The 11,879-nt window shown below is 43.1% G+C and overlaps 1 protein-coding gene across 1 annotated transcript; it reads left to right on the top strand.

Moving 5' to 3' along the window:
* Positions 1-9: 9 nt before the first annotated feature.
* GNPTG (N-acetylglucosamine-1-phosphate transferase subunit gamma) lies at positions 10-11,527 on the top strand (the record flags this gene model as incomplete). Its single annotated transcript, XM_025193584.1, has 9 exons — positions 10-397; positions 1,761-1,815; positions 1,908-1,991; positions 4,473-4,566; positions 6,363-6,477; positions 7,802-7,884; positions 8,152-8,283; positions 9,873-9,954; positions 10,814-11,527. Coding segments are annotated over 9 exons (1,158 nt in total), but the record flags the coding sequence as incomplete, so codon positions are not given.
* Between the last annotated feature and the right edge of the window lie 352 nt (positions 11,528-11,879).

The raw sequence follows: 11,879 nt of genomic DNA on the forward strand, positions 1-11,879 counted from the left end.
GTCCCCTAGCCGCTCCGCTCCGCTCGCGGGCGCCCCTTAGCTGGGGCGCGGCGGCGGGAGGGCCCGTGCCGGGAAGCCAGGCCGGGAGGCCGCAGCGCAGCCCTTGTCGGCCGGGCTCTGCGGAATCCGCCGGTCCCGGCTGAGGCCGGGCTGGCTGCCGGGCCCCGACCCCGGACACAACCCTGTGATGATTTGGCTCTGGCCGGTCAGTGCCTGGTCGTTTCAGCCCCTCGGCTCCTAAGGCAATGGCCACCGCACAGGGCGCTACAAACGCTTCGGAAATTTCTCTCACTGGAAATAAACGTTTTTTTCTTTTTTCCCCCCCAAAGATTGAACAATCCATTCCTACCTCAGACAAACAGGCTCCAGCCAAAGGTGGCCCCCTCCCCAATGTCAGGTGTGTGCAGGCATCCCTTCTTTTCTGTGTACCTAATCTGCTTTGGGTCTGTGTGGGATGCAAGTAACTTTAGGTTGCCCTTGTCGTTACGGAAGGAAAGCTTGGCAAGGCTGACGAGGTATGTTGAATGTGTAAGAAAACCCCATTAATTTCATGTCTTTGATATTCCGTTCTATTATGGGTATGTGATGACTCTTAATTGGGCTCTGTATATGGTTTAAAAAAGACCAACTACAAAGCTTTTGCAATTTCATTTGAGCTCTTAGCTTGATTGAGAGAGAACTTCTCATCTGGCTCATATCACAATTGCTTTGATTTTCTTGAATTACTGCTGTCCTAGTACTCTAACAAGGTGATGCACTATGGCCTGTATTCCTGCCCACAAATCCACTAGGTTAGTCGCACTCCTTGTTCCAGTCATGAAAATGCATCTGAACCTTATGAAAACAATATTTTTCCACCTATTTTTTATGAATAATTTTGGTACGACAGGTCATGCCACCACTTCAAAATGTGTAATGCTCAGTGTTTAGAATACTTTCCTCTGTGGCCTTGAGCAAATCACTGGGCTACACTCACAAAAAGGGGCTGGCTTGTGTGGATTTCTTCTCCGCGGGCTTGTTGCTGTGAGGCTCGTTCTGGGATGCCAGATCCTTTCTGCACGCTGTGTACGGAACCTGCGCGCCCAGCGCTGGGTGCGTTGCCGCTGTAGCGGAGTTGGGTGCGCAGGTTCCGTACACAGCGCGCAGAAAGGATCTGGCATCCCAGAACGAGCCTCACAGCAACAAGCCCGCGGAGAAGAAATCCACACAAGCCAGCCAGCAGGGAATGCCACAACCAGGGATGCATCTTAAACCTGGCTTCTCTAACACTAGCTGTCAGCAGGTGCTTCCTTCCACCTGGGATTCGCGGTGTTGAGCCATTTCCTGAAGTTAGACACCTCTGCTCAGATCTGCAGCTGTCCTTTGGCAGGGTGACATCTGGCTCCAGGAGTGGGGTTTAGGAACCTGAGCCAAGGAAACTAAGGTCTTTACACAGTATTTGCTTGAAATCATGGACATGGGTACCTGAGACACTGGGATTCACGGTCTGAAGAACCTAATCTGAGTTTATATTCCTAAATTGTCACGTTGGGGTACAAACAACCCCCAAGTGGTCTTTGGGCCAGAACGAGGCACTCAAGTACTCTACAGTAATGGGGCATAATGAGTATTTTAGTTAGATTTATTGGGTGCTGATTTCCATACTGCTCAGCAAAATGTTATATTCACAACATGCCCATTGAAATCTGTGGCCATGGCAAATATCTTTGCATTTAACAAAGTCCTCATCTTTCCTGTAAGTTACCTTATTGTATTTGCAGGTCCTGTACATCTCTTCAGACTTGCTGGCAAGTGTTTCAGTTTTGTAGAATCCATGTGAGTAACTGATTTCTGTTCCTGATTATATTTTAAGGTCTGGGGATGAAATAAGCCATAATATTTATCTCTGAAACATTTTGTTCTTTTAGGTATAAATACGAATTTTGTCCTTTCCATAATGTTACTCAGCATGAACAGACCTTTCGGTGGAATGCCTACAGTGGGATTTTAGGGTGAGACGATCCAGAGCTTCCTATTTGTCTTAGTTCATGTTTTGTTTTCTTTACAGAACTCTTAAACAGGGCAGCATTTCTCAAATTAGCTAGAGATCTGTTATCTGGGAAATGTAGCTAAAGTTTGGCAGTGAATCCAAACTTTGGTCCTAATCTGAGGTGGTTAGGATGTAAAGGAGGGCATGGTTTATGTCCAAGTACTTCACAATAGATCTTAAACTTTTTCTAGCAGCTGAATCACTAGATTAGTGGATTTAGTAAATGAGCTCTTTACTTGGTTAAATGCGTGTTTTTTTTCTATTGAAACTAAATTAAAAAAACCCATGTGAAATATGCAAGTCAAATGCCTTAAATCAAAGGCTTTGTTTAGTTGCTGCTCTTGTCACTTCTTTACAGCTAATGACCGAAGTACCGGTTGTATAATTATTACTTTGAAATTCAAAAAACTTGTGTTTTCCAGAATTTGCAAGTTCCTGTATGATGTTAATATATAGAGAGGGTGAAACATGAGAGAGTTCTATGAAGGTCAATCTCTTAAAGATTTTCTTCCCATTTCTGGGTCATGTGTAGTAATGCATCACATGATACCGTAAAGGATAGGAATGATCCCACTGGAATCATGTTTCAGTACTTTATTTAAAGATAGCTTAAGTCATCACTAATACAGCTGCACATTGCGAGCATTACATTTAAGTAAGAGATTTATTCAGTGGCCACTCTAGGTGCATATTAGGGCTGCGCGAAGCTTCGGTCCCTGATTCGACATAGCAGAGATTGAATCTGAATCCGAATCGAATCAGAGGACCATTTAATCTTTCCGAATCAAATTGGAACCTTCCAAATTGATTCGGAGAGATTCGGTGATTTGGACATAGACGCAGCTTTAAATATTTTTTCTATGTACCTCTAGGTAGCAGGCTTGTCGTGAATGGTGCGATGCTGGGGCGCATGAAGTGTCCCACAGAAGCACGGGGGACTCCCAGTGTGCCTGGCAGCAGACCCGGAAGTGGACCAAAAGCACTTCCAGGTCCACGGGGGAGCGTGTGCCCCCCCTGTGGCTCTGCGACTGGTGCCTCCTGGGTCTGTGGGGAGACCCCAGGTGCTCCCCACAGCCCATCCCGGGGCAGGGGGGCCCCTTGCATGCTCCCCGCCAGACCTGTAAGTGTATTGCAAGTACTTCCGGTCCACTTCTGGGTTTGCCACTGAGCACGTGCAGGGCCCCCCGCACTCCTGTGGGATGCTCCATACACCCCAGCATTGCAGTGTTCACAAGCTGCACGGGTACCTCAAGGTATGTACAAAAAACATTTAAAGCGGTGTCAATGTTTGAATCGCTGATTCTTGAATCAGTATTAAATCTTCAGATTTGGATTCGGCCGAATTGAATCGGGGACAGTGATTCAAGTCAACGAATCAAATCGCTGTCCCTGATTCGGTCCGAATCAAATCGGGCCTGCTTTGCATACCCCTAGTGCATATATGTTTTCTTAAAACATGTGTGTGCGCATGCTCACACACACATGCACACGTGTTCTCCATATCCATATGAAGACCTTCTTTCTTACTGAACATTCACATTAGACCTCAAGGAAAGCTTGAGGAAGCTGATAGGCCTTTAAATATGTCCTAAAGTTCAACAAATTTGGGTTATGTATATTAAACCTAGATGGGAAGAGAGAGGCGGTGGGGGAACAGGCAGCAGCTGCAGCTCTAGCCCTATAGGTGGGGGATGGGTCAGGGCTTCAGCAGCTGCCTGTTCCCCTGCCACCTTGTACTAGATTCAAAGACAAGGGTCCTGTCCCCTCCCCACATGCTATATAGGGGTAGGAAAAATCTCATTTTGGAATCAAGTAAACATGGTAATATTTGTGTAGCTCCCCAAAAATGTAAAACGGCAGGAGGAGAGAGCTTATAAGTTCCATTTCTTACCTTACTAAAGGGAACATGGCAAAAGAGTAAGACGTTGCGTGAATAAGAAGCCAGCACGTAACTGCAACAAAGTAAAGTAAAGAGCAAGGTACACTGGATAAAGGCCAAGGAAAAGGATGCAATATGCATAACTATCAGGGCAATCCACCACTAAGATGCTTCTATACTAATTCATGTAGTGTGAAGAAAAAGCAGGAAGAGCACACATGCAATTGAGGTATAATAGGGATTATTGAGATTTAGGATAGTTTGCATGAGTGGAAGATCGTTATGGAAGGGTATAACTGGTTTAGGAAAGACAGGCAAAAGTAAAAATTGGCAGTATCACCTTTTCTTTTAAAGATGCATGCACCTGTACTGAGATACAGAATGAAGACAGAACCATTTAAAGTCTTTGGGTTAAAGTAAAACGGGAAAACAGCAAGGATGATGCCATGGTGGGTATCCATTACAGCCAACCAAACCGGAAGAAGAAGGTGGACAAGGCTTTTTTAAAACAAACATTTCCTCCCCAGTAAGATAAAACTCTTGAGCTATGCTACTTTTTTTCAGAATCTGGCACGAATGGGAAATTGACAACAATACATTTGTTGGCATGTGGATGAGGGAAGGTGATTCCTGTGAGACCAAGAGCCGACAGACAAAGGTATAGTAATGAATCATTCAGGTACAGATTGTTCAGTTATAAACATGCCATCTGGCAGACACGTATGGCAGGTTTGTTCCAATTTAATTTATTAACGTCAGTAGTATAGCACAGCACTGAAAATCAAGATGGCGATTTGGACAGAGATGTTCTTGCCCTGAACTGTCCAGAGTTTAATTCGCAATACAGAAAACACGAAAGACGAGGACAGTGAAGATTAGGAGAGATCAGAAGAAAAAACTAAACAGTCTGTTTGCAGTTGCTTCATTCTGGAAACTAAAGCTGTGTTGTCCATGGCAGAATAGGATGTTCTGGAATTACCATCACCACTAGCTGCATCCCATAACTTGTGTTATGGGTCCCTGCTGTATATCAGAAGAGAAAATGGGATATGAATTGGTCTGGAACTTCCAGTCACTAGGTGATGACTAGATGGTTAAAAAGCATGCTGAGAGAATAAGGAAATTGTCAGGCTTTTACCCAGAAAGAGCAGAAGACAAGATGGCAGTAAGCATTTGTAGAGAAACAGTGAGGTAAAAGGAGAAGAACAGATTTGGGGGGGCAGAAATGAAGAGCGGAAGAAACCAATAGTCAGCACACACTGTTAGGCTGTTAAAAAGTTACCTTAACACGGAGCAGTTTCTGTGGCTGGCTTGGGAAGTTACATGACTGCATGGATGGGAAGGTGTCTGCAAGATGTGAATTGTTCTGCAGTATGCAGAAATCCTGCCCTAGGTGTCCCTTCCCTCTTGCCTATACCCCTGCACACGTGGTCCAGTTTCTTGCTTGCAAGGTAGATCCCACTTGTGGCACCCCTTCACCAGAAATTGCACCTTGCAAGGAGTCCTCAGTAATAAGAGTTCTGCATCCCTGTCCTGAAGTCCACTAGAAGGTACTGCAGTTATTTATTTTTGTGGTGGGTGGCCGATCAGTAGATTGAAAACAGGAATAATGGTTAATGGGGAAGTGGGGAAAGGGTGAAAAGATGTGGCACAGATCACAGAAGACATCTGATTTTAAAATTGGTAACACAACCAGGGTATCTTACTTCCAGGTCGCATAGAGGGGCTACTTTGCTCCGTAGTATTGCAGAATCCTCCTTGGGTTTTTGATTTTTAATAGCCACGAAACATTCACAGATTCACAGAAGTTTAGGGTTGGAAGGGACCTTGTGAGATCATTGTGTCCAGACCCCCTGCTCTGGGCAGGAAAAACTGCTGGGGTCAAATAAGCCCAGCAAGGTGTGTGTCCAGTCTCCTTTTTAAGATCTCCAGGGTAGGTGCCTGCACCAACCCTGCTGGGAGTCTATTCCAGAGTCTGGTCACATGAACTGTGAAGAAGTTTTTCCTTGTATCACGTATCATCACATTAAAGATGACATTTAAAAAAACATTGAATTTCTACAATTTAGAGCAAACAAGTGTTTTCTGGAAAAAAAATAAGGATCGTAATAGTCTGGTGCTCAGTACATCACTCAGTAACAGATGCAGCTGCTGAGTAATGTTGATGTTGACAGGCTCTGAAAGGCATCTTATTTAGTTTCCCTCTGTGGAGAAGTATGGGCTCTTCCATACAGGGTCTGCTGATTGGGGAAAAAGGCTGTTACAAGCTTAAAAAAAAAAATTAGAAAAAAAAGTCTGTCTTTTGCACTTGATAAAACAATAGCAGTGCTGGACACCTGACTGTAAACCTTGGTGGCATTCATCTGTAACCATAGTAGAAAAAGACTTTTGCCGAAATATGGTTTTGTTCAGTATGGAACTATTGCCTCTTATGTTTCTTTTTCTGCTTTTCAGGTTCTTCTTGTTTGTGGAAAGAGCAATAAATTGGCTCATGTGTCTGAGCCAAGTACTTGTGTTTACTCCTTGACATTTGAGACTCCTCTTGTTTGCCATCCTCATTCTCTTTTAGGTAGGAAAAAATGGTCCTTGCATGTTTGTGAGGCCAGATGGACAAGGTTCTTTGGGTGAATCTGATATCTTTTATTAGACTGACTTAGATAGTTGGAAAAACATTTTTTAGCAAACTTTTGGGTTTAAAAACCCGTTGTCAGGCTGAGGAAGCCTGTGAGGCCAGATGACATTTTACCCAAACATCTTAGTTTAGATTACTAGCTTCTGATAGTAATTTGTTGCACTTATTGGTGAGAATGAAATGTAATATAGTTTATTACATGTAGCATCTTTGAGAAGTGCTCCTTATGATGTTAACAGGATAGTCTTACAGTTTATTCTTGTGCTTAAACTTTCAGGCCATTAGTAGCCCAAGTCTCCTGCTTTGTCACTTCCTTTCCAGTCTCTAGTTAGAAGAGTCAGTGTTTGCATTTCTTAGTGTAGGAAATAGGAACACAGAGACTTAGTTGAAAGATGACTTGAAGAAAAAAAAAGTCAAGCTCCGCCATGAGAAGAGGTTGCTGAGATAATTAATACCCAATCTGCTTAGGACTCATGTAGAATCATAGAAAAATGGGGCCAAAGGGGCCGCAGGAGGTCATATAATCTAACCCTCTGCTCAAGGCAGGGTCATTATTACAGTCTAAACCATTCCAGACAAGTATCTGTCTAACCTGCGTTTCAGACTCTCCATGTGTGGAGATTCCACAGCCTTTCTAGGTGATAAATTCCAATGTTTAACCATGCTGGTAGTTAGAAAGTCCAGCCTAAATTTCCCTTGTTGCAATTTGAGGTCATTACTTCTTGTTCTGTCCCTTGTGGTCACAGAGAAGAGTCAGTTACCATCCTCTTTATAATCATTCTTCATGTAACTGAGTATCAGTTGGAGCCATATAGGATAGAGTAGAAGTTTTGGTGCAATACACCGTCATTGGCAGTTTGACCTCAGAAGAATGCTATTTTATCCTGTACTCTCTGGGTGGCCTTAGTGGTCAGCCCTGTGAAGGGTGTGCCCAGTTGTTTAGTCTCCCAAGTGAGAAGGGTGTAGTTAGGATCTAACCCAGGAGGAAAGATGCAGTCTTCTGGACACCTGGAGATGAAAGTAGGGGCTTTCACTGCTGCTGCTGGGAGCATCAGACATCTAGGCCAGCTCCTGTTCTGTTTGAAGTGAATGGCAATTCCTATTGACTGAAATGGAATTGATGCTTTTGTCCCAGCTACTGAAAGTAGGCTGTATTTAGCTTTAAGCAGTTACAGAGTACAGCACTAGGGAAGCATTCTAATAAACAGTAAAGGAAACTGTACTTGTTCGTACTCATAACAACCTTGCCTTCCACTTTCAGTTTATCCAACACTGCCTGAAGCTCTACGAATGAAGTGGGATGAAGCAGAACAGTCTCTTTATGATGAATTAATAACTGAGCAGGTTTGTTGATTCATTTTGACTCTAGTTAACGGGTTATTACATTCAGATTAGCAGGGCAATGAACTGGTTTCTAGATATTTGGCTTTTAGGATGTATGCTTTTATTTTCAAGCTCATAAAAATGGTACTAATACTCTGTAACTAGCTAGGGTCCATTGGTAATCACAAAATCTTATAAAAGAAAAACTCATGGAGATAGAATAGCCAATGCAATTTAAAAGCAGAGATCAGAACCAAATGGCTTTATTTAATATATTTGTTTTCCTAGGGATACAAAAAAATGCTGAAAGAGATTTTGGAGGAAGCAGGACTGCTAAGAGCAACAGAAGAAAAGGAGATAGAGATACAAAATAAAAAAACATTAAACCTGGACTTCAAAACAGTGGAGAAGTGCAACAAGGTATGCAAATGTGACACTCTCAATGGTTGTTTAATTAGTTTTGCCTGTGCAATTAATCACCAACCTTCTACTCCATAATTCAGCTACTGGGCTCACAGCAAAGCTCCCTAGCTGTTCTTAGGATTCATCTGAAGTCTGCTGCCTCAACTGTCCATGGTAGCTAAAGTAGAATCTGAAAGACTGTTTAAAAATGAAGAAAATAGAAGATTATCCTAGCCCGCAAAGTTAGAAACAGACTGGCATAAGTGCATATCCATCCAAGATGTCATAAGACTGGTGTCTAGGCAGTAGCTTGGATATTAAGGTTATTATAAAAACCTTAGATATACTCTATTAGAGCAGGATCAGACTCAGTGGAAGTAGCAAGAGAGAAGTAGTAGTGAAAGTACAGGATGTACCAGAGCCACGTGTTATTGGTTCCTTATTGTGCAGCATATACTGCATTTACTCAAATCCAAGATGGTTGTATTTCGCAGTCACAGTGGGGAGAAAAAAAGCGCCTCATTTTGGGGCTGAAGCTGAGCTGCCACCTGTCCTGGACCAGGGTGGTGTATGTGGTGGGGGAGACTGCACAGTGGGGAGGGAGTGCGTGGGGAAGATCTGCAGTGTGTGGCCTGGGGGGGGAGGGGGGGAGCATGGGTGCTTGTTATGAAAATTATAAATTTGTTGTTATTTATTGTGTAAAATCTAATTATTGGGGGAGGGAGTCATCTTAAAATCAGAGCCTTGGATTAAGGTAAATATGGTATGATTATCAAGTTTTGTTATGGTGAAACATAAACGTTTTGATGATTTATGCCAGGTATCCTAAATTTTCTCTGCATACACATGCTCTCAAGCTTCTTGTAGCAGAACTTACCCAGTATGTTCATGCAAGTGAAAGGCCAGGAGTAAGACTAAAGATCAATCTGCAAAAATATAAATTGAGGGATGTGTTAAGCTTAAAAGGTCATTGTTTTGGTTATGCCCTCTCTGCAGTGTGCTGAACATCACTAAGGTGGCTTGGGAAGGTATTACAAAGCAAGAAGGTATAAATGAGGTTGAATCCCCAGCCCTGGAAATTTTCAGAAATAGGTTAGACAGACTCTTGGCTGTGCTGGTTTAGTCAGGGACGATCCTGCCAAGAGCACAGGGCTGGACTAGATGACCTTGTGAGGTTCCTTCCAGCCCTACCTTCCTATGATCCTGTATGCTGACCTCCTGCATAGCATATGCATACAATTTTATCCAGTAATTCTTGGCTAAGACTCTAAGTTGTGGTAGAAGTAAATCATAACTACTTGAACTGCAGGCTGATTTTTATTCTTAAGACTTGGGGCAGCTGGAATGAGATGCTTTAGGAAAGCTGTAGCAGAAACTTATGCTCTGTGTATCTTTTAGACATACCTTTGTTCATAAGGTAAACGGTTCACTTTTGAGACTTTTACACTAAGAACGCTTCCCCCCCCCCCCCCCCCCCCCCCGGGGGGTTCTCTAATCAGTATATTTGAATCCTTTATATCTAAAGCTAATGAAGAAGGAGCTTGTGTATGTATATGGGGGTGGGAGAAGAAACATTGCACCTTTTTAAAAATATGTTTTCATTCTAGGAGTATGAACAACTTTCCAAAGAAATAAAAAAGCTTAAAAATTTATTAACTCAACATGGCATTGTATATGACAGAAACTCAGGTAAGGATTTGTGTGTGTGGTTCTACTTTTTATTCTTAACTTCACGTTCAGAATGTGAATACTCACACTAAAGTATCAATAAGCAAACTTTTTCCTCTGAGGGGTCAAATTCCATGGACAAGCTCTCCCTGTACTTCATCTTATTTTGACCAAGCAGAGCTCTGACTGGAGAAACTTCTTTTTAAAATTCTTCAGCTGGCTTATAATAGCAGCATTTACGGTGGGACTGTGCCTGTGACCTGTTCCGTTGTAGTATTACGGGGGGGTCAGTCTTTAGTGATTATGAACGGTAGGGAGAATCAATGTCCAAACCATTTAAAGCTAGAAGGCTCCTCTTTGATACCTGTTTTCCCCTAAGCCACACCAGCCTTAGGGCCTGCCCTTCCTGTGAGTTTGTGTTCTCTTTAACTATTCTTTTTAATACTTCCAGTTTCCTCCTGACCATTGCTAGGTTGCTTTTTCCTTGGTTTTTTACCAAACCAACCTATGCTGCCCCCTGGCATGGAGATAACCGCTTGTGGCTGGATGGTAGGTCCTAGCTGTGAAAAGCAGGACCAGTCTGGATTTACTTCAGACAAGTTCCAGCCTCTCCCAGGAACCAAGCTGCCTCATCCCTCCTAAGTTAGTGCTCACTTTAAACTTAGTTACATAGGTGACCACAGTGTTTCATTTCACTGACTGGCTTATTTGTTAAACGGCTATGGAGTGGAATTTGCATTGCAGTCAGGACTAAAATTCAGATCTTTGTGCTGGATGTCTTATTGCATAAAAGGCAGTATCCTCTGATTTGCTGTAAACAAACCCTATGAATTCAACTTATGTTATGGAATGACAGGCATTTCAATATTAATTATTGCAGCTGAGAACACAAGTGCTGAACATAGCATGTCTAAATTGTTGACTGGAAAGCCAACTATTCTTAATGGCTCAAAGGACAACGAACACTTGCGTGGAGACACGGGAATCTGGAATGACACCCTCTGAAGAAATTTGTCTGGGAGATGAATCGCATATTTGTATAGCGAATGGAGCAAATTGAATGTATATCACGGCACTGAAAGGGTTTACCAGCTGTCTGTGAGTATTTCTAACTCCATATTCCTGCACTAAAGCAAGGGGAAGAAAAGCAGCAGGTTAAGCTCTGGTGTTACTTATTGCTGTCAGCGGTCACAGTCCAGTTTTGAAGATTGCACAAGTTATAAAACAGTTTGCTGAAAGTAGCCTCGTGCATTGGCCTGGAAGACTAATTCTGCAATTTCAGTGTTGGGCTCTCAGCTTTAATCACCTACTGCACAAATTGGAATAAGAAGGTGGTAGGTAGAATATGTATTTGTCTAATGTAGGGGTGAAGAGTTTTAGTTCTCATCCTGGACAAATTAGAAATTAATTGTAAAGTATGTGTAGCTTGTTGGTATTTTGTGGGAAAGAATAGATTGTTTGTACCACCTAATCTGGGAGAAGTGACAAAATGAGAAGAATGGGGTAAGGTGGGACATTTACATGCCAGAAAGTAAAATCTGTATGCTCGAGTTCCAGATAAATCATATATTTTAAAAATAGAATTACTTTAAAACTTGAGGTGAAATCTTTATACGGACATTAAGTCCTGCAGTATCGCGAACAAGAAGAAGCCGTCTTCCTGGGGCCGGGACAGGGGCAGGCGTCGCCTCCACCCCGGGCGGCTGCGTGTCCTAGGTGCTGCTGTGGGGAGTCCTAGGAGCGAAAGGTGCTACAACCATGTAAAAACAAAATCAACCCAAAAAGCTGCGGAAGAAGCAGACCTGTTGAACGAGTGGCATAATTCTGTGTCCAAGACAAAGAACTCCGGTACCAGCTTTTCCAAAACAGTTGTGGCTAACGCCTGCAGGAGTCTGCGCTACGGATGCCAGCACCTTGGTTTGCTTCGGTTCCTGCCGCTGCCCCTC

The sequence above is a fragment of the Alligator sinensis genome, unplaced genomic scaffold (genome assembly GCF_000455745.1).
Source record: "Alligator sinensis unplaced genomic scaffold, ASM45574v1 scaffold1269_1, whole genome shotgun sequence".
NCBI lineage: Eukaryota > Metazoa > Chordata > Crocodylia > Alligatoridae > Alligator > Alligator sinensis.